Consider the following 27,710-nt stretch of genomic DNA (forward strand, 5'->3'; position numbering starts at 1 on the left):
CAGTCAATCTCATAAAGGGCTATCAAGTATGGAAATAGAATTTAGTTTATTCTAAATTTATTCTATTCATAGAATTGTCTTTGGTTGAGGGAGACCTTATTGCTCTCTACAACTACCTGAAGGGAGGTTGTAGACAGACAGGGGCTGGTCTTGTCTCCCAGGCAACCAGCATATTCCCCAGTTACCATAATCTAAGTGTGAAGCTTTGTCCACATTTAAAGAAAACAATCTTTCTGCCAAGCACCCTTTGTGGGGTGGGTAAAGTACAAGTGGCATATGACCCTGGAAGAAGATATGTGTATGTAGTGGTGAGGGGAAACAGAAGAGTCCCAGGTGACAGTATGGAGGGGATGTGGATACATTCTAAAGGTTCCAGGATTTTGTTTATAGTAACTGAACAGTGGTCTGCTACCACTGTTTTCATACATACTTAGCACTCTTTCTTCTGTTAGTGAATAGAAACAAGATGGGTTTGTTCTACTTTGCTATGTTGGTGCTAAAATATTCTGCCAGATGTTCATGTATTATACATTATATTCTATATGGTAAATATAATAAACATATAGTTGCTATTTTGTTTTGGTTTGTTTTCAGATTTGCTAACTAGAAATGTTTCAGACCTTGGTTTGTTCATTAAGAGCAGGCAGCAACTATCAGACAACCAGAGACAAATATCTGATGCTATTGCTGCTGCCAGTATTGTAACTAATGGTACTGGTGTTGAAAGCACATCTCTGGGAATATTTGGAGTGGGGATCCAGCAGCTAAATGACTTCCTGGTGAATTGCCAAGGAGAACACTGCACCTACGATGAAATCCTCAGTATTATCCAGGTCTGTGATACAAACATCTCAAAATTCCCCTTACTTGAACTCTCATTACTTCTGTTTTTCCTTCTAGCATGGTCTACTGTGTAGTCAGAATCATTTGCCTGTGGGAATATCTCCTTTCACACTGATTTTGTCACTGCAGTTTCCTTAAAATTTAATACTATCTTTATTCTGAACTACAAAACAGTCCATAAAGAGGAACAAAAATAAATAATGCAAATAATAAGTTTTATTGGCTGTGTATGGATTCTTTAGAAAGGAGTGTTACCACTTGGAAAAGCATTCATGAAAGTGTGTCGTTTTCTCCTTGTCTGTGACCACCTTTGATAGAACTTAGCCCTCATCTGGAACTTAAAACCCCACAATTTCCACATGCTTCTATTTTACTACCAAAAAATATATATATATCTAGAGAAGACATGGATATTTTATCCTCTTATGTAAAATGACTGAAGGAATTAAGAAGCAGGTAGAAAAATTTTAATTCCTCCAAACATATAGTGAAAATACTCCAAAATGAAGTCCTCAGTTAACAACAGATGTACATTTCAGCTATCAGCATGTAATAGAAAATTGCAAAGTTTGAAAGACAGAAATTCTGGGAAAAAATCAGGTTAGCATCTGTTTTATTTGAGATGGTGGTGTGCTGTGTAAAAAAACACAGAACAAAAAAGAAGGATGTCTGATTATAGATCCTTTTTAATTTTAGCAAAAGTGCTGACTCTGAACTTTAATTTCAGTCAAGTGCTACTTTGAACACGAGGTTGAATTAGATGATTTCCCAACATCTTTCCAACTTGAATTACTCCATGATTTACAAGTTCAGTATGTTTGTTTAGAGATTTGTAAAACAAACATGAGTGTACCACTGGCACCCAATTTATCCAGGAAAAGACTGTTTTAAAGTGCTCACTGGTTAGCTCAGTGAGCAGACTACACTATGAAAACATTAAAAAAGCTATATTTCTAAGAACTGTTGTTATATATTTCTTACATTTCTTCCTCTTTACAGAAATTTGAACCCAGTGTAAATATGTGCCAGCAGGGGCTACTATCTTTTGAAGGATTTGCAAGGTAATTATTTATATGTTAATTTTATCCACATATATGTATTAATATGACACCAGTGTCTTGATACTTTTATGATCATCACAAAATACACAGCATAACATAACATTTCTTCACATCTTCTCATCTCCAGATTTTTGATGGATAAAGACAACTTTGCTTCTAAAAATGATGAGTCACAAGAGAGTGCTGAGGACTTACACTTTCCACTGTCATATTACTACATAGAATCTTCACACAATACTTACCTTACTGGCCATCAGCTTAAAGGGGAGTCCTCAGTAGAGCTCTACAGCCAGGTACGTAGGATTGTTGTGTGGTTTTCAACATGAACTTGTTTGTTTAACTGGCAAGTCACATAAACATGACCTTTTTGCTTTGAAAATCTAAATGTTCTAAACCCCTGCTTGCAAAACGTTGGAAAACATGATGTGTGGGAAAGCTGCCTGTAAGCACAGTTGTGCTCAAATGCCTTTTCTAAGGCAAAAAAATTGGGCTTAGTTTGAGATTCATAGCATTTAGACACCAGTCAGTCTGACCCAACCTACTAAAATTAGACTTTCCCACAGGAAAGACTGATCTAATATTTTAGTTCATTCAGATGTCAGAAACACTACTCAAATACTGTACATTTCACTGCAAAGGCAAATTTGAAATGGAACCATGACTTCTAAAAACATTGCTTCTAGGAATATTCTGCAGTTTTTTAGACTACGCCTGATTGGTGGTGAACAGGAAAAGAGAGATTTCTCCCTAGAGCTTTTGGTTGTCGGTTTGTTTTTGTGTATGTATATGTTTGTGTATTTACTTAAATGCTAGAGAAAGGATTAAACTTCCTGTGAGCAGTGTTTTCATTACTCTAAATATTAATGACTCACCATTGAGAAGGGCTGATGTAGCATCCCGTGCAGTGCTTTGCCTCAAGTTGTAAGACAGATGGATAAGGCTGTGTTAGGAAAGGCTGAATGACACTACTGTAGTGAATAGTGCAATTGAAAAGGAGGTTCCTGAAGTAGGACTGCACAGACTGATGTCAGTATTGTGTTGGTAATGGATAGGAAGTGAGAGAGAGCTGAGCTGGCTCCAACATCTGCATGCTTCAGAAATGCTTCTTCCAGTCCCTCAAGTGCTGCCTTGTTCTGGAATTATGTGTCTGGTTCTCACAGAAGTGGTGGTGCACCAATTTTTACTGGAAGTGGTTTTGAATTATGAAGATCTTTGTTTACAATTAAGCATTTAATTGTAGTACAGATAACTCTTGCATGCTAAATATTGATAGCTGGGCTGCTAACAGGTGGGTTAGCTTATCTTACCCTCCACCCTTCCTCTGCTTTCTTCAGTGGTTTTCTGGCAAGTAGGACTTTCTACAATAAATACATGAATAAATTAAAAATGGGTGGGTGGATGACTGGCAGGCTGGCTGCAGATTAGCTTAATAGTATTAAATAAGATGACCTGGCACATTTCCATTCTAACTATCCACAGAGATGTCCATTCTAACTATCCATAGAGATTGTTCTTTCCATCATCTCGTCAGATAGCTTGGACTTCATTTAGCTCTGCAGTATCTGTCTTCTGCTTTGATGGCATGAGGCTGTAGCCTATACATGCTTACACTGTTCAATTGCATTGTAGGTTCTTTTACAAGGCTGCAGAAGTGTAGAATTAGACTGCTGGGATGGTGATGATGGGATGCCTATTATTTATCATGGGCACACTCTTACTACTAAGATCTCTTTTAAGGTATGTTGATAATTGCATATGAACACAAAAAATGCAAAGCAAATCACTAACTTTCTCTCTAATGAAGGAAAAAAATCTACTGGAAGAGTACAAATCCAAATGAGTTAAATCCAAATAGAATATGAACTGTATGTCAGACATTAACTCCTCAATTGTAAACATTGTGCATTTCAAATTAGTTTCTATAGCATATATACTGCAATTTTCTGTCTTTTGTTGTCAACATGACTAGCATAAGTATCTGTTACTGTAGTAGGTTAATCTGTAGGAGCTTCTTTCAAAGGCAAATTATGGATTCTTTCTTCATAGGGAAAAAAATACGCCTCCTTTCCCCCCCTTTCAGCTAAGAGTAAGTTAAAGCAGTTAATGCTGCAAAATAATCAATCACATATTCTTTCAATGACCTTTCTTTCCCACAGGAGGTAGTTGAAGCTATTGATCGTAATGCATTTATCACCTCAGACATGCCCATTATCATATCAATAGAAAACCACTGTTCCCTGCCTCAGCAACGCAAGATGGCTGAAATTTTCAAGGTAGGCCATAAACTGTAGTAAATTATTTTAAGCACATGCCTTGGGTTTTCCCATAATTTATCTCACATTCTTTATATTTCAGAATGTATTTGGAGATAAGCTGGTAACAAAGTTTTTATTTGAGAGTGATTTTTCCGATGATCCCATGCTTCCTTCACCTGGCCAACTGAAAAGGAAAGTCCTGCTTAAAAACAAGAAGCTGAAAGCCCATCAAACACCAGTGGATATATTGAAGCAAAAGGTAAAGTCCTTCCTTAACAGCAAAGTGAGACCTAACTTCTGGTAGAAATAATTTGTTTGAAGTTTCTACCATTTCAATATGTCTAATGTATATTCATTCTTGGAAGGTTCACAGTGGATTGCAACACTTTCAGATAAGTAAGCAAGACATATAGTGATGTATGGATACAACATAACAAAATTTTACTGTAATTTAGTTTTACAGTACTGCATAATATTGTAATTAGTGCCACATGCCCTATGTGATAAATGTAAATCAAGTTCCATTCTGAGGCTGTAACATTTACTATTCATATTTGTTGAGAAATAGTGATTGAATCCTTGAAAATTAATTGCTGTACCCAAAATGTTGACACAACTGAATTGGAATTGAATTCTTGTATCAAAATAAGTAAATTACACTGATCTTATCAGCGTTTGAATATTCACTGTCTTCTAAAAAAAAATGGGACATTTTCCCATACTAATTAAATATAATACCTTTTTGGGTGTTTTTCTATCAATACAAATTATATTCAAAGCTTTAAAATGGTATTTTAGTTTGATATTAACAATCTTATTTCTCATTTAGTATATATAAATGCATATGTATGCTGAGACAGAAATAAATTAAGATGCAAACAGTGGTGGAAACTCTTTTGCTTTTTAAAACTACTTAGCAGTTGTGTAATGAGTGGTTCTGTTGATGTAGGCTCACCAGCTGGCTCATATGCAAGCACAGGCTAACAACGGTGCTGGCAACCCAACACCTACCAATGAAGAGGAAGATGATGAAGAGGATGAGTATGACTATGACTATGAATCTCTCTCTGATGGTAACAATATATATTTATTTATTCGTTACAGTGCTGTTGTTAGAACTGTAGCAATAAGGCATGTAAATACCCTACTTCAGGAATGATGTAGGTAAGTTGATCTGTTGTGAGAGGAAGATGTGCTCTGTGTCCTTGATGGCAGTTTGGTCCAGTATAATACTGTGAAAATAATTTGCCTGCATAGAGGAAGGACTTGAGTGTAACTTTAAGTCTGACCTATCCTAGCCTTCAGGAAGTGGCAGTTTAGTATAAATCCACCTTTATGAGCATTTTATAGATTGGATATAATGTTTAGAATGCCAGAAGTGATAAATGATACTGCTATTAGCAGTTTCCACTGTTTCCTTAGCTCTCCAGTCTTCTGACATGTTAGATTCAATTACAGATGATGGACGGAATGTGCCACAGTGAGGTGGCTGAGCTGAAGTCATGCATCTTTTTTTCCTTCTCTTCCCTGTGAGGCTGATAGATTCTGATAGAGCACACAGCTGGAGTCGGAAGCATTAATCCTTTCAAGTTTTGTCAAAGGACATTTGTCAAAACGCTATTGTGTGGCTTGAGCAAGCTGGACACATCTAAATGGATTGCTCATTATTTTTAATTGCTAATTTTCAGAGAATCTATCAAAGTAGATCACAGTGCATTTGCCCAAATAGAGCAGTAATGGCATAAGCGATACTCTTCGGTTACTTAAATGCTGCACCAGTGTTAAACTTCATCAATGGGTCACAAAGCTGACTAAGGAGCAAAATAATTACAGGTGTACTTTAGTGTAGATGAACAAAAAGTAATACATTTAGGAGAAAAACCTAAATCTTGCTTGTATGATTCTAAGATCAGCAATGGCAGTATCAATTTGGGAGATCATGGAATTATTGAAAGTTCTCTGAAATCCTCAGGTTGGTGTGCAGTGGCAGCCAAAAGATGGGGATCATCAGGAGCAGTGCTGAAAACAAACCATCTTTTGTCTTTTGTGAAAAAATTCTGTGTGCCACAACTTGATTTCTGTGTCCACTTCTAGCTTCCACATCTTGAGAAGGATCACAGAGCCATAGAATGGTAGGGGTTGGAAGGGACCTCTGGAGATTGTAGAGTCCAACCTGCCAAAGCAGGATTACCTAGGGCAGGTCACGCAGGAATGCATCCAGACAGGTCTTGAAAGTCTAGAAGAGACTCCACAACCTCTCTGGGCAGCCTGTTCCAGCACTCCATCATCATTAGAATGAAGACATTTTTCCTCATTTCAAGGCGGAACTTCCTGTGTTCCAGTTTGTATCTGTTGCCCCTTGTCCTGTCATGGGGCACCTGTCTAGTTCTAGGTACCACGTTCAGAGAAGGCTCAAGCATGCCCTGCAGTGCAGGACTTTCCAGTTGGTTTCATATTTACATTGCTTGCTCCTGTGTTTAATGACTTTAAAAATAGTCACAAAATTAATGAAAGCAGTTCAGGACCTGACACTGCCTGTGGGTTAGCCATATTATTTATGATAACATCAACATTTATGAGTTTGGTGCCAGTGCTGCCTTTAGTTCTGTTTAGATAGAAAATTGGCCTAACAGCTGCTTAAGAATACTGCTTATGTGGGACAAGGTGGAGATATTGTAGATGTAAATTGCTGTGAAAAACAGATCTTTGTTAAGACATAGAGCAGGACTATATTATATTGCAAGCTAACTGCAGTAAGTAATGTTTCAGCAATGTTTTAGTTAAGAGAAGGTTTGAGAAATCCAAAGCTAGCATGAAACATTCACACGTTCCGATATATGAAGAAATCTCCAGCATGGTTTACTACTTTATTACAGTGATTGTTATTCCTTGAGATTTTTAATTACATTACTATTTTGGCAAAACTAATCTAAATAATGGTCTGTAAACTTTCTAAGAGATTTTCAGTTTTATTTTCCTTACTGATCATAAGCCTAATAGATTTTCATAAGGCTAATAGTTTTACAACTGACACTTAATTTTCATTTCTCTGGCTGTAAATCTTAATTTCCTTTACTCTTATTCCCTCTCTGACTCTGTTTCCCTATAGCTGATGTCCTTAATGCTTCTCCTGCTCCTAACAGCCAGGAAGGTAAAGGCCATTTGGTTGAGCATTTTAACTGCATGTAATCAGCACTGCATCTCCAGCCTGTTGAATATGACAGTGTGAATATATGGTTACTACTTCATATTAAAGATGCAATGAGATATTTTCAAATGGTATTGTTAACTGGTCAGGAACTGTTAAAAAGCTGCATGTGTGACACTGGTTATGCATAAAAAGAACGTGGTTAAATCATCAGGAATATCAAGAATGAAATAAAACCATTCCTTTTGTGACAGTTACAATGTTTCCATCCAGAAAGACCAAATTAATATATGTGTTATTCTCTCATAAATATTTAGCTTTGAAGAGGAATTTCTGTAGATGTGAAAAATACTTCTTCATGGTGAATGTAAGGAGAGGAAGGCTAAAACTTGCTGTACAAAGCTGTGTATGTTTGATGTGATTGTGTTTGGACTTGAGCAATTTTTTGTTGTTCAGGAATATGAGTTGTTTTCAGATAGCAAGCTTAGTTCATTAAATAATTTTGTTTTAAGCATCTTCTGAGCACAAAAGGATGGGCTTTAAAAGAAGTGGGATATTAACCAGAGCAAAGCATTATTTGACCAGTAAATGCATTATTTTGGCATCTGATTATTCAGATGATTTTCACTGTCCACAAAGATTGTTAATTCAGATTAAATTTCCAGTTGAAATGGTTTGACTTTGTGTTTATTAAAATCCCATTAATTTTTTAGATAACATTCTTGAAGACCGACCTGAGAATAAATTATCAAGTGATAAACTGCAGTATGAATATAATGAAGAGACTGCCAAACGAATAAAGAAGGCTGATTGTGCTGCTTACAATAATAAAGGAAAGGTAGTTCTGATTTTTTTCCCCCTTTCTTCTCAGCCACATGTTGATATACAACCAACTTCAAAAAGCATTTGAGCAGTTTAGGTAACTGAGACATCAGATGGCAAATGCACTTTGATGAAGACAAAGAGTAGAAAGCGTGGAAGCACACCGTAAGAAATAGAATAAACAGCACAAATGTTCATCATGCTCAAGACAAGTCTTCAAAGATTATTGTATATACAGGCTGCTTGAAAATCTTAACTGTCATTGATCTCAGTGAAGGGATTCATTGAAGTTAGATCAAGAAGTTCATGTAGATATCTGATTTCCATTAACATGAATGGAAATGAAGATGTATCTGAATTTTCAGCATTTTTGTGTATCTAAATAACTTTAAAATACCACACTATGATATCAGATAGGCACATTACCTTTTGTTAAATCATCTGACAAGTGAACCAGTGCATTGCTGTTCAGTGAACTGTAGTTTCTTCTGACCATGGATGTTTTTTGTCCAAATGTTTGTAGAACTGTCTCTGAGACCTTTGCATGCTACCACAGTATTAGTAACAGGTATTGATTCATAAACCTGCAGATAGAGAGACAATAAACTGTATAGGAAGGATTTTAAGGACATAAGTGAGATATGCAAGACTACTTTCAGTCATTTTGTTGTTATATGCTCTTGGAATTGTCACTTAGGTTTATGATATGGAGCTGGGTGAGGAATTCTATCTTCCCCAAAACAAGAAGGAAAGCAGACAGATAGCCCCAGAGCTATCAGATCTTGTCATTTACTGTCAAGCTGTAAAGTTCCCTGGTAAGTACAATGCCCTGGTTTATTGCTTTAAGCTTTCTAATCCTTGGAGACATTGTGTTTATGTTTTGAATAGGTTAGTACAAGCATTTGCAAATTGAAGTAGTTGAGGAGTCTTTTTCTTGATGATTTGGTAGTCTACACAGTAATAGCTCCTGGCTGAGAAATAGTATTCATAAATTATGTGGAGACATGTTGTTTATTATATTAAAATGTTTACAAAAGTGAAATTTGCCAGTCTTCATGACTTAGACAACTGCCTCACTGCCAAATGACAGACAACAGAAAGCTTTATCTGAAGAGATCTGAGTTTCCATGTAAGGACAATACTCAGTTAGGAAGGAAAATGTTCTTAAAGCCTTGCAGGAAGAGCTTGTTACATTTCTTTGTGATCTCAATTATGTGTGTTTCACATCTGCTTATAGCTTTGTCTTTGGTTCTTTCCCAAGTGGGTAGCAGAGGACCATTTGGGAGTAGGGGGTAAAGCAGCCTTTTAATGGGGTGGGTGAGGACAGCTGATGGAACACTCAGACACAATCTTTGTGGAAGGGGTTATGGAAAAAGGAGGGGTCTTCTTTTGTATGGTAGGAAGAATAATGTTTGCAGAGGGAAAAACTAAAGAGGAGATCACTTGTTCAGTACTGACACAAGAAGTTGAGTAAGTTTTGGATCATACTGTGTACATAAATACTTTTAAATTGATAATTTATTGTTTATTGATATACTTAATGCTTTGAATGAAAAACCTGCTTTTTAATGGGATGGTTCTCTGTGGAAAAGTAAGCAATTCTGCCAAATCATGATCTTACACAAACAGAACTATAATCAGATTAGAGAAGCTAACCAAACATCAAATAGTGTCAAATAGGCAAGATAAACATGCTGAAAAATGGAGAGACATTCTTTTATAATTTTTTATAACTTTAAGAATAGTAGGTGTCATTTGTAAAAATAATTTCCCAACATTCAAATCTGATAGGCTGTTGAATGAAATCTACAATGAGGTATCTTTCAAACAAAATATTTTTTTTAAGAACTATATTCAAGATTAAACAGAGATATTTCAAGGTCCTCCAGGCATTTCAACACACAAAGAAGTTCTGAAGTTCTAAGGAAACTTTAAAGTGTTGTGTTATTTTTAATGCAGTTTTAGTTATAAAAGAAACACCTGTTCTCATTATTGAACTTCTTCCTCTAGCTTTAAAGGGGACATAAATAGAACAATTAAGAAAATGAGTTCCTTCATAGATGAACACATGCAGCTATAGAAGTTAGTCTCCTTTGAGACAAATGCTGCCTCCTGTGCAAGATACGTGGGCTTTCATGGCCACCACATTGCCGATTAGATTCCTCTGCTCAGCTGGAGGCACAGACATGGTGCACTGCTATTCTCCAGTATTGTCCATTAATAATGAGAACCAGAATGGTAGATCTACAACTATGTAGATGTATTGACTGGATTCCTAACCAACTCAGGATATGAAAGAGTTATGGAAATAGACAGAATATATGGTTGATCAATGGTGTAAATATTTTATTTCTCCTGTCTTCATGTATTTCTACTCAGTGTTTACAGTTGCCTGTGTCCCTGAATGTTAATCACTGACTTGTGGCTATTAAAAAAAGGGCAAGGACCATTATGTTCACTTGCCCTAGTGTTACTGAGTAACACAGATTTCCCTAAGTGCTCCCTGGTCAAAACACAATTTATCATGTGGAGAAAATAACACTTCTTGTTTATAAAATCTCTGGTAACAAGGAATCCACCACAGCTCTTTGGTGTTTCAGTGGGATTTGACCCTTACAGTCCTTTCTTAAATTCAGTTTCAGTCTGTTTGATATCATCATACCATTATCTAAGAGGATGAAAGTCTGTTTTTTGGGGTCACCCAAGCTGAAGGCAGTGAAGCAAAATGGAGCACAGTAGTGCTACAAACCAGTGGCACATGGCTCATTGCCTTGGTGCTGAAGATCCTTACACAATGAGTAGAGAAAGCTGAGTACATAAAACCAGGATCTGCATAATTAATTGCAGAGAACAGGGAGTCACCTCAGCTAACCATGATGGAATTCAGTTACTATCTCCATCTCTGCTCCTATGCTATCACTCTTCAAGAAATTAAGGTGAAGCACACCCTACCTGCAAAAGTACTGTAAATTCTTTTTCAGGGCTTGCAAACTCACAGACTAGCTGGCTGTTGGTCTGAGACATGTGATGAGAAGGTGACAAGTACAGTTTAACCTGTTACTTTTGCATGGTTAGAGTATGAAGGACAGGGTAGTTTACCATCCTCTGGTTTAAAAATCTAAAAGTTTAGTTTGTTTATAAGGTGGGCACTGAATTCTGAAACTCAAAGATATAGCATACGGATTGTAGGGAAATAAAAGACTTTGTGGGATCTAAGCTGGTCCTGCTTTGACCGGAGAATTGGACCAGATGACTTTGAGATCCTTGCCAACCTCCATTATTTTATGAATTTATGATTCTGTGAATAAGTGGTGCTATAGTTTGGAGTCAAGTTTAAACTGGAGTGAAAAATGGTGCTTGCCTCTGGAAGGAGATGCCACATGCAAATCATGGCCATGGGAAAGACTGAAAGAAAACTCCCAGCTTCAGCTTACCCCATTGCCATCACACTGGGTTCAGTTAACCCTCATGTTTTGCATTGCACACTCTGGTGATTCATGAGATTAATCTGTTTCCTCAGTGATTGTCTCCACAACAGGATTTTGAAACCTGGGTCTTGATTGCCAAATCCATTTGATCCATTGAAAACTAGGATTAAATAGTGCTAGAATCAGACAGTGCACAACACTTCATTCTTATAGTCAGTTCATATTCCCTGATGTCACCTTCTACCGTTGTGTGTGGTTTGTGTTTATGCTTTGGCACAATAACACAGTACACCTCCAACACTGAGAGGATATGAAAGCATATGCTAAATTTTACTAACCCAAGCAGTTCCATTGAAGCCATCAGCATAATTTTACTAAGGACCCACAGGCATCCCGTAAAGATAGGGAGATGAAAATTTACAGCTGTGGAGAGGCTTTGGTAGAAGAAAATCCAATGTATCTTCTGATTTACATTTGTAGGTTCAATATTGATATTAAATACAGACTGTCTTTAGGCAGGCGTGAACTGAAGTGAGTTTATGAGGGTCCTTTTTTTGTGTGTCCCAATGTACTTGCTCTGTTATAGTTTACATCACAAGTACATTTTGGGTCTCAGAGAATCCCAGACCTCATTGGTGTGGATGTTAGAATAACAATCATGCTTCTTTAATTCTGCTCTGCCATGTACTCTTTCCAAGTCAACGGAATGAAACTGGCGTTAAAGGGGATTAAGTCTGTTTACTTTACTGGGATTTAGGTCATGATTTTAATGATTACTTTACTAGAATGCATATGTTTCAATAATAGCTATAGTAGAGCTTTCCAACTCTGCTTCTAATATATATTGACCATTAAATATTTAATGGATTTTACACACCTACCATGTTTCCCATCACTGAAATAGAAATTTTAAACAGAAGAAGAGAGCTCTGGAAACATCTTGAGGTTAAACTGTTTAATCAACAGCATTTAGGCTCTTCCCATTACCTCATATCTTTGACTCCCTGCATTTATTTGCAATTATGTAGACATCCTGTCCTAGGTGGCTTCCATGATAGTCACTACTGTACAGATTTTATTGATTCTCTACAAGTGATTAATTTATTCTTTTAATTACTGTAAGGATGAATATATTAGTCCTTGCTAGTGCAGATAATTTTTTTGTATTAATAAGGAGCATTTGGTAATTTGAGACAGAGCCACTCCCCTCCTCAAGCCAAAAAGTAAAATGGGTAAAAGTTGTATCACACAAAGGTAACTGTATGTTTTATTGCTTAATGTAAGTTTTTCTATGCATGATATATATAAACATACCTAGTATATACATTTGTAAAGGCATGTATGTATGTTAAGATGTTAAAATCAAGCTACAGAGAAAAATACACTGCCTGCCCTGTGAACTATATAACAGGAGTATTCATGCCTTCAAAAATAATATAAAATATGATGGAAAATGTCATGCCCTCTTGGTCATGTTTTTTGGCTCGTTTATTTTACATTTATGGGAACAGGCTTGTCAACTCTAAACCCATCTGGCTCTAGCAGAGGAAAAGAAAGAAAAAGCAGGAAGTCCATTTTTGGCAACAATCCTGGTAGGCTGAGCCCTGGGGAGGCAGCTACTCTTGCCAAAGCATCTGGAAAAGGTAAAGTTAGCATCTTCTTTCACCACTCACATGGAATGACTCTGTAATCCAGCAAATGCACCAGACCAAGTTGTTGTAGATCAAATACTTTACAATGTGTAAGATGTTAAACTTTGGAATGGTTTTTCTGTTGTGCAGCAGCTATTACGGTAACGCTGCTATAACTGAAACATTGACTGTGGAATGTTAAAACAGGGTAATTTGGTCAGGAAGATCAAGACCTCAATTCATAAACTATTCAAAAGTAATGTACATTTTAAATTATGTATCTTAAAGTTTGTGTTTTAAAAGCTATGAATGAAGGCAGAATTATTGGAGTAGATCCAGAAAAGGATTTTTAGTGTCCGAGGTGTCTGAGTTCCCTAAACTTCAACTAAGTCCAAGTGTATAACCATGCAATACCTCCTTGGAGGTATTTACACTCTGCAAGTAATTCAGTCTGCGACTTTGAAAATTGTACTTCTGCATATGAAGAGATGTAAAGAAATATAAGGAAAGCAGGGAAAAGGTTCTGAAGCAGGGATGGCACCCAAATACCCTGCCTTTCAGGTGAATGAACAGAAAGTTACAGTTGTACCCTTTCTTGTACTCATTTTATGGCTCCATGAATATGACATTTGTTTCAGCTCAAGGGCACTACTGCAGCAGACATTCCCTTCTAGAGGGCAGTGTCCTAAAAATGAAGGCCTCTAGTACTCAATTCTAAAGGTTTTTGCTGGCTTTGTCCCCTGAGTCTTGAAGCCTCTATAGCTTGTTTGAAGATTTAGCAGATGGGTTTCAAACTTGCTTCCCTGCCTCCTGTAAAATGTATAAATGAGAACAGCAGCATTGTATTCCTTTATTCTACTGAGGCAAATGATGATTAACTATTTATTTATTAAAACAGCTGTTAGTACATCTAATCACAGTATCAATTCTTAAACATTATGTGTCCTCTTGTGGACTCTTCTCACTGTGTAAGAATGAATGTGACAGCACTGAGTAGTGTCATTTTCCAGGATCATCCTTTTTTACAACAACAAAGGAGTGCATATGTGCTTCACTAGAAAACATTGACTTTTCAGAGGCTTTGGATCTGCAGCTGTAACTCGAGGGTACTGTTTATTTTGCAGGCCCTTTTGATGCAATGCGTCAGACCTGGGAAGATCCTTGCTCTCCTTACAACTCTCCAGCTTCTCTCAGTGCTATCATAAGGACACCTAAGTGCTATCACATCTCCTCCCTGAATGAGAACGCTGCCAAGCGGCTGTGCAGGCGCTACTCTCAGAAGCTGATCCAGCACACCACCTGTCAGCTCCTGAGGACCTACCCCGCTGCCACACGCATCGATTCTTCAAATCCCCATCCACTGATCTTCTGGCTCCATGGCATACAGCTTGTGGCTCTTAACTACCAAACAGATGGTATGGGTACATGGAGGCATGTTTTAATATGTTGATGTGAAATAAGTCCTTAAACTGTGAATTTGTATTTGTTGTTTGGTTTGACCTGCAGTAACAAGGGGATGTACCTGTCTGTGTGCCTCAGCACAAGCAGTGTCATACTATGACAATCTGGGTCTTGAGAGTAGTGATCCCAGAGTTCAGGAACTTTATGCCAGTGCAGTGTATCCCCTGATAGCACAGAAGTGCCTGGACGGCAACAGCTTCCATTTTATCAATGAAGGTTGTTCTTTTTTCTCCAGTTCAAGTAACTGTTTTTCCTTTCTAATAACAGGCACTGAACGTAGAAGTGCTGCCTTGGATACTATTTTAACATTGCTCGAATCATCCTGGGGCCATGTTCTGTCCGTCTTACGTTCCTTCACCTTTTTGATGGAGGTTCTATTAGGTCATCTACAAAGCTACATGGTCCATGCTTTTTCATTCTGCAATTCAGGGCAAATACCTAGAAACCTATAAGAGAATAGGTGTAGGCAAACCCTACAGTTGGATAAAGACAATGGAAAGAGGGGGAAGAAAGGAATTTTCTTGTAGTTTTAGAATTATTGAATGGATTGGATACACAAATTTCAGCTATCTGAAACCCAAGAATTGATATGACTAAACCAAAAGAGATACTTAAAACTTGTTGTCTTCCCTGTTACAGTTTTTCCACTGTCTCATTGCTGTTTGTCAGTTTTGACTGCCTTACTTTCACAGATCTTCCTCTGCAACTTAATGCAGCCATGTTTGAGGCTAATGGTGGCTGTGGATACGTTTTGAAGCCTCCTGTTCTGTGGGATAAAAGCTGTTCAATGTACCAGCAGTTTTGCCCGTTAGAAAGAGATCTGGATAATAAGGAGCCAGCTATATATTCTTTAACAGTAAGTACATTAAAGGGGAATTTCAGACAGTCAAACAAATAGAAGTAGAAAATGTTTAATAGTCTGTAAGCAGCATTACAGTCATACTTCTGTATGGGAATATTGAACCTTTAATTGTTGCTTGTCCTTTTGAAGGTCAGCATAGCAAAGAGAAATGGGAGAGGGAAGGAGCAAATCATTGTCTTTATTTGACTTTATTGGCTGGTTTGTATCTGAAGTTGCTTTCACTGTTTCCTTCACAGCAGTCATTGAAATCCATTCCTGAAAGCATTTTCCCTGGGACTACACACTAATTTTTGTGTTATGTATGCCAAAACAAGCCAAAGGTTGCTTCCATCACCATGGAGTAATGAAGACAAAAATCAGATCTTTTTTGACTAGATTACTGCTGAATTCATCTGGAGTAACTTTCAGATGCCTGAATGGTTACAGTCATGATGTGTAGTGTATTTTTTTTCAAAACAAAGGTGTCATGGAGGGTGGTTCAAGGATCTCTTCTTCTGAAATTACTGCCCTGGCAATTACAAAAATAGGGAAGCATTGTAATTAGGTCAGCATGTTAGCAAACTGTGCTTAAGAGTGTGCTAAGTAACGTTTAGCTCAGGATTGTGACAGTAAAACAATTACTCCACTAACTGGTGTTCCCATGTACTCCTCGGCTTCAGATTGTGTCTGGGCAGAACGTCTGCCCTAGCAATAGCATAGGCAGTCCGTGCATTGAAGTGGATGTCCTGGGGATGCCTCTGGATAGCTGCCACTTCCGGACGAAGCCCATTCACCGCAACACCCTCAACCCCATGTGGAATGAACAGTTCCTTTTCCGGGTTCACTTCGAGGATTTGGTCTTTCTTCGCTTCGCAGTTGTTGAAAATAACAGCTCCGCAGTGACAGCTCAGAGAATCATTCCCCTGAAAGCTCTCAAAAGAGGTACAGTGCAGTTTGCAGTGACACCCCATGCCAAAGTGGTCCAGCAGATTCCTGGACTGATTCCTGACAGAGGGATATTTTTAATCAGCTGGTTGCATTTATCTAGAGGAGACAAGGAACAAGTATCAGAGAATATACTTTGTCCTGGCAGTGTGATGCTCCCTGGGAGCTGGAGGCTTCCCAAGTGACTTCTAAGTCAGATCCTGTGCTGTTGCAGAGACTGGGATATCATGTACACAGTTGCTGCCATCCTGAGCTGTGGCGTCAGGTTGTGTTCACCTCAGGACTGGCTGCTCCCTTAGGAAGTGTGGAGTATTTCACGCTCTGCCCTGCCCTTTGCCCAAGGAACTGCTGTAATTTGTAATCACCAAGCAGAGGAGAATTGCACTGCTTGCAAATGTAGCTGTAGGAGAGGTAAAGGAAGGGTAAAAAACTGTGAGAGAAATAAGGAAGCCTCAGCTCTTCAGAACAGTAAAAACACTTCTGTATGCACTTTGTGCTACTGTAATACCACGCAACAGCTTTAGCGTGTGAGGAGATCTGGCCATGGACATGCATTTACCAGTGAGACTTTGTACTTGTTTCATTACATTCTACTATTTCACTATTTCATATGGAATATTGTGGCAAAACAGGCAGACTCCAGGGAGATATTAATAGTGCCTTTCCAGTAACTGAATGGTGCCCACAAGGCTGGAAAGGGACTGATTGCAAAGGCTTGCAGTGATAGGATGAGGGGGAATGGTCTGAAATTAGAGAATGGTAGATTTAGGTTGGACATTAGGAGGAAGTTCTTTCTCATGAGGGTAGTGGGATACTGGAACAGGTTGCCCAGGGAGGTGGTTGAGGCCCCATCCCTGGAGATATTCAAGGTCAGGCTCAGCAGGGTTTTGGGCAACCTGATGTAATGGAGGATGTCCCTGCTAACTGCAGGGGGGTTGGACTAGATGACCTTTTGAGATCCCTCCCAACCCAAACTATTCTGCAATTCTATGGGCCACTCAGCAATTTCAGCATTTGGGTTACACTGCTGTACAGACAAAGAGTTAATGCAGCATTACTACAGGGCATTAAATCCTATGGGTGTGGCAAATTGTAACTATAAATACAGGAAATTTGAGTTAGCCATTTATGAGACTTGTATCCTAGGATATCACAAAGTACTTACAGAAGGCTTTTTTCTTTTTAGGTTATAGACATGTCCAGCTCCATAACCTGCACAATGAAGCATTAGAAATTTCTAGTTTATTCATAAATAGCCGGAGAATGGAAGAAAGTCCCTCTGGAAACACTCTGCCTGCGTCTATGGTAATTTGATTATTCTTTGTGAATGCCATAGATTTTTATGACTTCTAGAACCAGACTGTTCAAAGATGTTAGCCCTTAAACCTACACATATTTCAGGAGTACCTTAATGACTACTTCTTTTGGGCTTTGGTGGAAGTAGTTATCCTACCTGGCTGAAAGTGTGGTAAATCTTACCAAAGTCTGGCTTCTGGTGTATTTAGGTATAACAGCAGAACTCCCGTGCTGGCAGTAAGGTTCAGAGCTGCCTCATGGATTCCTTTATGCATGAATCCATAAGCAGTGCTTTTGGGACACAAAAAAAAGGGAAGATGCAAATTACCCACAGTAGGATGAGAGTAAAATTGAATTCTATTACAGGAAATGATGGAGCATATGTTTCCATAAATGCATACATATTTATATATGTGCACGTATAAGACATGCATCTTTATATGTACATGTATACAGATACAGATGTGTGTATAGTATATGTATATATAAAAAATATGTACTGATGTTGTTGTTGTTTTTAAAATAGCCCTTAATGTTAGCTTCCCTGGGTTGCATGTGTTTTAGTAACCTGAAACATGCATATTATCATGTTGCAATTCCTAGATTGGTAGATAAAACCTGAGCTACTGCGTGTGCTGCAAGTATTATCCTCCAGAGAATACACGCCAAACAAGTATTTTGGTGAATTAGTAGGGCAGAAAGGAAGAACACAAATGGTTTGGAGGGTAAAACAGTGCTGTAGATTTTTTTCTCTAGTAATTCATATGCTGAATGCATTTAGTCTGAACTTAGCTGGAAGGGATGTGTGATGGAGGTCTACCCTTTGGTGTCAGTTTAGGTACTCTCACTGGAAAACTTGCTTTTTCTTTCTTTTCACCTTAAAGGCAGGGTGGTGTGGGATCTTTTGAGGGGTTGAGTTGTGATTGGTTTGGGTTTTTTAATGCTTTGACCTGTAGTGTGAGTGTCATGTATTAGCTTGATAGCTTTGCTCTGTCCAGGTCCTTGCAACTTGCATGTACAATTTCCTTTAAGCAGCTGAGAAATAGCACACCTGTGTAAAACATTCACTAACCTGTTGAATGTTGTCTGAACAGTTGTTTAGCATGGGGGAAAGGAAAGCTGCCATGACTTACAAAGTGACAATTCATGGAATTCCGGGACCAGAGCCTTTCACAGTTTTTAATATAAGTGGGGGGACCACAGCTGCACAGCTTCTCCACCAGGTATGTTGCCCACTGAACTGCAGGCTCTAATGACAAGAATCCACACTGACATCTTTTTGGACACACATACCTGCCTGCATTTCTCACACGCAGTTCCTTCAGCACAGTAAGGAGGCATTTTAGAAATGCATTACTGTGGAATTAGTTCTATTGCAAACACAGAATATCATCAGTGACATTTTCCCAATCTTGGCATCAGAGAATGGGTTCATACTCTTACAAGATATCCCATATTAGTTTTTCACTGTTTGTGTGCATGGAGAAAAGCAGCCTCTCTGAGCAAGGGAGGCATGGGCTGCCCTTACAACAAGGACAAACAATTCTTCGGACTTGAGCACCATAGGAAGCAATACAGAGTAAAAGTTAGAGGGCTAAGTTCATGAGTAGAAAAATCAGTTAACTCAACAGGGATTGTTATTCTAGCAGTGGGAAAAGACTGTACTGTCCTGGGATTATGAATAAATTGTCTGGGCAGCCAAACAGGACAGAAATAAGCTTAAATAGTACTGCCTTGTCTGGAATAGTTGAACTGCTTGGCCGGGGTAAAAAGAACAGTACATTACCCTGGAGTAAAGTATCTGAATAATAAATAGCACATCAGAAATCTTGCCTGCACTATCAGCACAGTTGTTGATTCCTAAAGCTTCCTTATTCATTCTCATTTATAACTACAAATAATGCAGTGTTTATAATTAGCATTCTAATTGCTGTGTGTTTATTGTGGTCTGTCTTAGCTCTTGGCTACCACAAAAGGCACCGAGTCATGTGCTGCAGACTATTTTCTGATGGAAGAGAAAAGCTTTATATCTAAAGAAAAGAGTGAATGCAAAAAACCACCATTCCAGAGGGTGATTGGTCCCGAGGAAGGACTAGTGCAGCTTTTGAACAGTTGGTTCCCAGAAGAAGGATATGTTGGAAGGATTCTCTTTAAAACCCGAGAGGAAGTAAGTCTGTTTTAAATAAATCGTTATTTACAAAAGTAGCTAAAAATAGCTGTTATGACCGGGAAACAAAAGGATGCAGTATTTGTTTCACTGCTTGGTGAGTAATGTGAATGCTGGGTACATTGTTTGAAAACAAACATAACTCTTGAGTGAGCACAACTAGATTTCATGCACCTGTGTGACACTAATTTGGCTTCACTCAGCTCTAGTATCAGCCATGTTGTCCTTAGTCAACAGTTCAATGACACCAGACTACTGCTTTGACTGATAGTTCTAATTTAATGGAAATCTGGATTTTGATGTTACAGGAAATTAATATAAAGAAAGATAATAGTTAATAACAAAGGATCACAGATAACAGCACTCTGGACTCAATTTTCAGTCACTTTAGATGTCGGCAACTTCTCTATTCAGAAAAATGAGAAAGTATTTTAATATTAAAGAAGTCTAAAAAAACCTCAAAGGATTATTAAATTAGCAACAGTAGCTTGAAATAATGAAATAGGTGATTTCTTCTAATTTAAAGGAAGAAGATGGAATAATTACTTCAAACTATAAGCGAAACATCCACAGCTTGAAAATAGGCTTGTGAGAAAGAAACAAAAAAAGCAGGAGAAAGGCATTTACTGATCTCATTTCCAGAGGCACTTCCTTTGGTCAGCTCAGCATGATAATGTGTGCTTAGTCATGGACACAAAAATGTTCATGTACACAAGATTTACATACAAAAGTGACAGAGATCCTCTGGGATCCTCTAAAGTTAAGAAAATATAATTTTAACTGATTGTTTTGATACTTTTTTTAAAATGCCTCAATGTGACAAATTATCATTATATTACTCAAATCTGTATTCTGTTTTCTTCTGTTCCTAATATCTAATTACTAGGTAGAAGTTTGCTTGTGGAAACAGGAGCCTTATTAATTCAAATGCCTGCAACATTTAGTTTGGAAGTCTATGTGACCACAAACGTGCCAGGGCCAAACCCCATTCTTTCAGAAAACATGGGTTAAAGTACATCTCTGTGCGTGTGAAAATTATGCTGTAGTTTTGTCCTGTGATACTAGGACCTGAAAGCATTATTTGCAATTTTGAGCCTTACTGCAGATCTTGAAGCTGGAAATGAAGTTGCAAATTTACATGAAAATAAACAAGGAGTGAGTGACTTGCAGGGTGTGATACAGTTTATGAATTCAAGCTTTCTGAGAAGGGGATGGAGAAAAATGCCCTGAGAGAAGGTGCAGGGAAGAATTGTCTGAAAACTGCAGTAGCCATAGAGCTGAAAAAGGACAGAGAAACCCGAGTCTTCCTCTTGCTCCACAGGAAAATGTTCACTCAGACTTCTTGTGCTCTAAATTCTCCTGGCTTTAGTGCAGGGACAAGGAGAAAAAAGGACACTTGCCACTGTCCCCCACCTTAATGTCACCATTACATAGCAAAACATTATTTTGTATCTCTAAGGAAATAAAGGATTTAAGTGACCATTTTTGCATAATGTGGTACTATGCATGTCTCCAATCCTTGCCTACTCTGACAAGTATTTCAGCCGGTGATTTTGGGAACACAGCAGTAGCTTGTCAATTCTTATATATGAGACATGCACTTAATGAAATGGAGCTGGGGCAACAGCGGTCTCCTACTGCCATGTCGTAAAAACCACCTGTGACCACCAGCTATTACTTACCCCTCTGAAGTAAATGAATTTGGCTCTCCTTTTTCACCCCTAGAATTTAAATGAGAGAAACGCCCTTCAAGAAGCAAAGGAAGATGCAGCCATCAGCTCTGAGGATGACAGTTTCTTTGTTCAGGTACACGATGTCTCTCCAGAGCAACCACGCACTGTCATCAAAGCTCCCCGCTTCAGCACAGCTCAGGATGTCATACAGCAGGTAAGCAGCTTCTTTCCATTCAATAGGTCTGTAACATGCAGGGTGGAGGCTGGTTTCACACAAGATAAGGTGGGGTTTGTTCTCAGGACTAGAGGAAGAATCAGTTTAGTAACCTGAATCTGAAGGAATGCCTTCCTTTTTTCCCCTGCTTTTAAACAGACTCTGTGCAAAGCAAAGTACTCCTACAGCATTTTGAGCAATCCAAACCCAAGCGATTATGTGCTCTTGGAAGAGGTGACTAAAGAGCCAGCAAACAAAAAGTCCATGACATCTAAACCATCTCAAAGGATTCTCTCTGATCAAGAATGCGTGTTTCAAGCCCAAAGCAAGTGGAAGGGTGCAGGAAAATTTATTCTTAAACTCAAAGAACAGGTTCAGGTAAAAGGTTGAATTCTTTGCAGCAGGTTGTATAGATGGTGCATGATCAGTTTAATGGGAACCTACTTCCAGTGGGAGGGAGAGACGACTGGCATGATGGTGGGTGGGAAGATGAGACTACAGCAAAAAGCACATTTCCCTGTCCGCCATACCTCCCTTAATTTTTTCTTTGCAAAACTGCATCAGTTATGTCTAGCAGCACAATTCCCTCACAGTCTGCAAAACCCATGACGACCTTTCTCTTTTGCTACCAGCTTTCTGGCTCCCGTCATAGCAAAGCCGGGCTATTCAAAGGGGCAGAACTTGAACACTTCTGGAATAAAGTCCCTTTTATTCCTGCTCCGTGAAAAAGTTACTCTGTTGCTTTATCTCAGGCTTTGAAAAATGGCAGGAATGAAGTACGAGCCTGCTGGAAAACGGAGCTGTGTTCTCTCTTCCAGCAGATGCCACTAATCCACAGCAGCTGTCACTTCAAAGTCATTGTGGCACAGACTTTCATACAAGGTTATACCAAATATGTTAAAAACGTATCTTTGGCAATGCCTAATTTTCAATTAAATTACTCAGAACAATCAGAAGAATGTGTTGGCTGTGAAAGCACAGCCATGCTGTATTCAGAAGGAAGGCCTGCTTTACAGTCTCTTAAACTGCTTCTGTGATTTGTCATTTATTTGTTAACAGGCAGCACGAGATGACAAAAGAAAAGGCATTTCCTTTGCCAGTGAATTCAAGAAGTTAACCAAGTCAAGTAAGCAGTACCGAGGATTCATATCACCGCCTCTGCAGGTCCTGCCAGACAGTCCGCAGAGCAAGGATGAGAGGTCTCCGTGCAGTTTGACTTTTAGCGACCTTATGGAGTAGCAGCCACTGCTGCCTACAGTACAGTACGGTCTAGTCAGGTATGAGATACCGATTCTGACCCTGTGCACTCATTCAGGGTCACTCACAGGATTTACAGAGTATTTTTTTCAAAGTCAGAGTTGGTTACTGTGGTGCAGTACAAGGCACTGACAGGAAGAGCTACAGAAGCCTTATACAATGGTGCTCATGAATGCAGTAAGATCAGCCCTGAGATACCATCTGAGAAGTTACAGCTCATTGCAAATGAAAAAATATTTTTGGTTTGGATAATCCCAGCTTGCATATGGCCCACAAGATTACATTTATCTTTCCACAGACACCTAATAATTAAGGCATTAATTAGCATGCAGTGTCATACTACTGTTAAATTATTAAGAGAAGTCAAGTAATACCTTCATTTACAAAATATTCCCTTCAATTATCAAAGCAAGAAAAGCAAAGCAAGCTATGTAAAAATCCCAGTCACATTCCCTCTTCTGCATTTGTTCTTTCATTGTTCAAAACTGGAATTTACATCACTGAATCCTTCTGCAGTGCCTTTGAAGGAAGCTGCTGTGGACCAAACTGGTCAGCAATTGCGTCCCGTGCTGTAGATGCTTAATCCAGACAATGCTGCTGGATGAACATCCAGAATCCAGGGATCCTAATGAGATGTTGTGTAGATTGGGCAGATGCCTGTCAGCTATAGGAAGATTCTCCTCTTCCCACATCTTCACAACTGCAGGTTCTTGATAGGTGGATGCAGAAGTTATCTTTGACTCTATGTTGTAAACAAACGTGTCTTCGCCCTCCCCTTTTTAAGCAAAAGATAATTTTCGCTAGCTGCCTCTATAGGAAACTGAAGGCAGAGCGGGGTTTTATGTGTATTATATTAAAATAATGCACTTTTATCTGAAGATTTCTGTTAAACACTGTTAAGTGACTGTAAAGAGATTTAAATATACTGTAACGTCATTTGCATATCTAACTTTGCTGAGCATACACAAAACACTTGGATTATTTATGGTTGTTATTTACTTCAACAAAATAATGTACAATAGCTAAATACACCTGACTGCTAATGATACTTTGACAAGGAACAACATGAATTCTGTTTTTCCAGGCTTGTGTTTAAAGACTATTTATTAGCATGTTCCAAAGTACATGCCACTGTACAATGTATTTGTCATACACTTACCTTTTAGGAAATGCAGAACTTTTACCTCTCTCTGAATTTAGAAGGAAAAAAAAATAATAGTTGAACTTTTCTGGTTGTTTCTTTTCAGCACAAGAAATGTAATGCCCCCAAACTGACCAAACTCAAAATAATGCATTGATAAATGTAATTAGCATTTCAGAATTCTGAATTCCAAATACATTTTTCTCTACAGTAAGGAAATGTCTTTTTACTTGCCTGTTAAACCCAGAGAGCGTTGAGAGCTCTTATGCCGTAACTCTTGACATTTTTGTTTACATAGAAACCCTGTTGTAAGTTTTATCTTCGCTGAATTCACCTTTTGATATTGAAGTTAGTTGTGTTTGGTGGTGGTTCATTTTTTTTTCCTCCATGGAAGTTACTAATGTGATTAGTTAAAACAATCCATACCAACTCAAAGGGGTACAAATGAAACAATTACTGAAATCAGTTATGCCTTTGATTTCCCACAGGAAGAGTACCTGTGGTGAATAAACTGCTCTGCATGTGTTCTGTCTCCCCAGAGCAATCCCTAAGCAAAGCATTTCAATACCTGCTGTGACTAAATCAAGAAATCCATTAATACAGAGCACTGTAGCCTTCAGCTCACTCCACATCAGCACAAAACTGCTACTCTGAAGAGAGAAGCTGCATCATGCAAAGGGTAGAACAGCAGTGCAACTAATATGAGGCTTATTTTTGATAGTGCAGGACGAAAGTAAACGTTACAGGCAGTAGTCTCATGACAACCAACACCTCACCTACAATAAGTAGAAAATAAAAGAAGGAAAAGTCATTAATTGGCTTGTAAACAAGCAGGCAGAATCTGCACTCTGTCACCAAAAGCAATGAAAGTATTTACTGTACTCAACAGAAAATTCCTATGAAATAGCCATTACCAAAGCAAAGAAGTGCCCTCTTGAGGTCATTTCCAGCTCTTGGGAAAAATAAACCACAGACACACAAAAATGAAACTTCCCCATGGCATATGCTCCCAGAGGCCAATACACTTCCCACTGCTTATTTATCTTCAGTATTGATGCAGCACAGCAGCAATTTGTTCAGCAATACGATCCAATTAAAAAAACCAACTCCCTCCTAGCTCAGTCTCTTCACTCAGGAGTTCTAACTAGGCAGAGCTGGCCCCTGGAAGAATGAATTCTGTACTTTACCTACCCTCCACCCCTGTGGCACATGCATAATGCAGGACTGACACTGACTAAAATGTTACAACTCACCCATTGTTTTATATGCATAGTGTGCTTTGAAATACTTCTGCGTCACTAGGAAATACTTGCATCAGCCTACTGCACAGTTCAGCTAATGTAACCTTTTTTTTAATGTTAGTTTCTGTCTGTTACTTTAATAACAAAGTAGCAGTTTCACATCACTAGGGATTTGTGTGTGTGTTTTTATGGCATTTTAGAAACAATAGTTAACTTTCCTGTAGAGTTTGCACTTACCTGTTTGGCTGCTCCCCTCCCCCAGCATTCAGCAGCACTGGAAATAAAATTCTTGGCCTCACCTCTAGTGTCACAGTAGTCTGGAACACACGCTTGCTAATTGATGAGATTCAACATGGAACATTCTTACACCCATGTCTTCATCCACTAGAGGTTGATTTGTCACAGGAATTTAAAAAGCAAAAGCCCTTGGGAAATCAAGGGAGCAGAGTAGCCATGTCACATTGTGCGATGCAGGTCTAGCACTGGCCTGAAGTTCATAGCACCTTGAGTAGAGTAGTCGTGTACTATTTCTGCTAACACACCAATCTCCTAGATTTGGGAACAGTTTATTAATGTGAGTATGGATCTTCCTCAGCAATTAGGCTAACGCTGCTTTTGCTGCTGTTTATCACAGTGAAAGAGAACTGCAAAATACTTGGCTTCCTTTTAAAACCCTCCAACTTTATAGGCACGTAGACAACTGAAATCATCTAAGGCTAATGCCACTGGTCCGGTATTTTCACTGATGCACATATGTCACTTAGTTTCAAGTTTACGTGTTGGTAGACATCCAAGCAGATTTTTGTTGGTGAATTTTGTTGGGTTTTGGGGTGAAGTTGGAAAGGAATACAGTATCCTTCCTTTTCCAATCTGTGTTGGTTCCAAGTATCCTAATAATGAAAATACAATACCACTTGCAGCATTAAACAGTTTATTTAAGGTTTGTTAACTTGTGTGAAAGCCCAGTTAAACAGGTTTCACATGCTGAGCTATTGTTCTAATAGGAAAGCTTATTCTGCCTAGCCACAGGTTTTATTTTTGCAGGAATACTTGTCCACACATTCCTATGACAGGACTGACAAAGTGACTTGGTCTGTACTTTTGGCTGGGTGTGGACATCAATTAGGAAAACACATTCATTTTTACACTATAAACTATTTACAGGAAGCAGCTTCCAGGATAAAGTTTGAAGGAAAGGAATGTAAATCATCAACACCTACCAGAAACAGGAAGTCTCTGAGTGGTAGCAGGCCTGGTGCTGAACAGTTTACAGGTGGAAGCGTCACCCCCTGTTGCCTGTTAGCTAAAATACAGAAGTATTTTATTCTATACTATTTAAAAACCATTGCTACCTTTTCCTCGTGTAGCATGTGCTGCTTCCAGTGGTGTGACTGTATGGGACAAAAGCTGGGCAGCCACAGATCCTGGCCGCACTGCTCGAGTTTGCATGCCAGGAGGTACCTCCTACTGCCTGAAGGTTTCCTGTTTCCCTTATTGATCCCAAGTTTAGCAGTTAGAAGAATAAAAAAATAGTATGTCAGTTTTCATTTTTAAAATCTAGTCACATTATTTTTATTGCTACAAATGTTAAGTAGGTGAACTGTCTCAACAGCCATCTTTAGAATCCTTCTCCTTCTAGAAACCATGTGCTTTCAAGAATTGAAGACTAACATGGAAATACCTAAGTAGTTGAAGAATGCATTCTCCTACATTCATAGTTCTGTCTTTGATAAAGAAGAATTGCTGGTGGCTTCACATTTCCGTGGAAGGTTGAGTCTGCACCTTCTGAAACTGAACTGTCTGTTCTGCTCTAGCTCTTCCAATGCTTCAATTAACATTTGGCTTTTAATCACGGGCTGTTACTATTCCACTATAAAACTTGGTTTACTATTAGGGTAGCCCACTACATGTACCTGTCTGTGATAAATATTTTGTACCTTCAATAGTGCTAGACATTTGGCAGAGTTAGCAAATTAAATGCAAAAATAAACAGCAGTAAATAGATTTTGCTCCAATACATGTATAGGGTATTTCAGAAGGACTTAGTTGTACATTTTTCTTCGTCTGCCTCTTAAAACGTGTCCAAGTATTCTGACAATGCAACATCACTATGTGCCAGTCTTTATTATTGTTTGGAAACTATGTAAAATGAACAACTTTAAAAGTGACTTTTCCACCTGGACTATTTTATCTCTGCTGACTTGAATTTGTATTTGTATATGTTGTAAAATAAATAAATGGTTTAAGATGTTGACTCCTTTGCTTTTGCCTTCCTGAACTCACAAA

At 38.5% G+C, this 27,710-nt stretch overlaps 1 protein-coding gene across 4 annotated transcripts in view; it reads left to right on the top strand.

Moving 5' to 3' along the window:
• The window catches only part of PLCE1 (phospholipase C epsilon 1), a 142,236-nt gene extending 114,574 nt beyond the window's left edge, over positions 1 to 27,662 (top strand). For 2 of the 4 annotated variants that reach the window (XM_068139681.1, XM_068139683.1), the window contains 20 exons: positions 595 to 833; positions 1,843 to 1,904; positions 2,032 to 2,197; positions 3,534 to 3,641; positions 4,061 to 4,177; positions 4,260 to 4,418; positions 5,109 to 5,232; positions 7,269 to 7,310; positions 8,021 to 8,145; positions 8,827 to 8,944; positions 13,069 to 13,200; positions 14,313 to 14,603; positions 15,342 to 15,505; positions 16,171 to 16,432; positions 17,622 to 17,740; positions 18,826 to 18,954; positions 19,689 to 19,898; positions 21,624 to 21,785; positions 21,945 to 22,163; positions 22,845 to 27,662. In XM_068139681.1, the coding sequence (XP_067995782.1) occupies positions 595 to 833; positions 1,843 to 1,904; positions 2,032 to 2,197; positions 3,534 to 3,641; positions 4,061 to 4,177; positions 4,260 to 4,418; positions 5,109 to 5,232; positions 7,269 to 7,310; positions 8,021 to 8,145; positions 8,827 to 8,944; positions 13,069 to 13,200; positions 14,313 to 14,603; positions 15,342 to 15,505; positions 16,171 to 16,432; positions 17,622 to 17,740; positions 18,826 to 18,954; positions 19,689 to 19,898; positions 21,624 to 21,785; positions 21,945 to 22,163; positions 22,845 to 23,024 (3,128 nt within the window). In that variant the 3' untranslated portion in view covers positions 23,025 to 27,662. The remainder of the gene's footprint in view (positions 1 to 594; positions 834 to 1,842; positions 1,905 to 2,031; positions 2,198 to 3,533; positions 3,642 to 4,060; positions 4,178 to 4,259; positions 4,419 to 5,108; positions 5,233 to 7,268; positions 7,311 to 8,020; positions 8,146 to 8,826; positions 8,945 to 13,068; positions 13,201 to 14,312; positions 14,604 to 15,341; positions 15,506 to 16,170; positions 16,433 to 17,621; positions 17,741 to 18,825; positions 18,955 to 19,688; positions 19,899 to 21,623; positions 21,786 to 21,944; positions 22,164 to 22,844) is intronic. The other 2 variants (XM_068139682.1, XM_068139684.1) reach the window with 1 other exon arrangement.
• Positions 27,663 to 27,710: the final 48 nt, after the last annotated feature.

This window comes from Melanerpes formicivorus, unplaced genomic scaffold, assembly GCF_026170545.1.
Source record: "Melanerpes formicivorus ecotype bairdi unplaced genomic scaffold, bMelFor1.0.p_v2 SCAF_6, whole genome shotgun sequence".
NCBI classification, from domain to species: domain Eukaryota; kingdom Metazoa; phylum Chordata; class Aves; order Piciformes; family Picidae; genus Melanerpes; species Melanerpes formicivorus.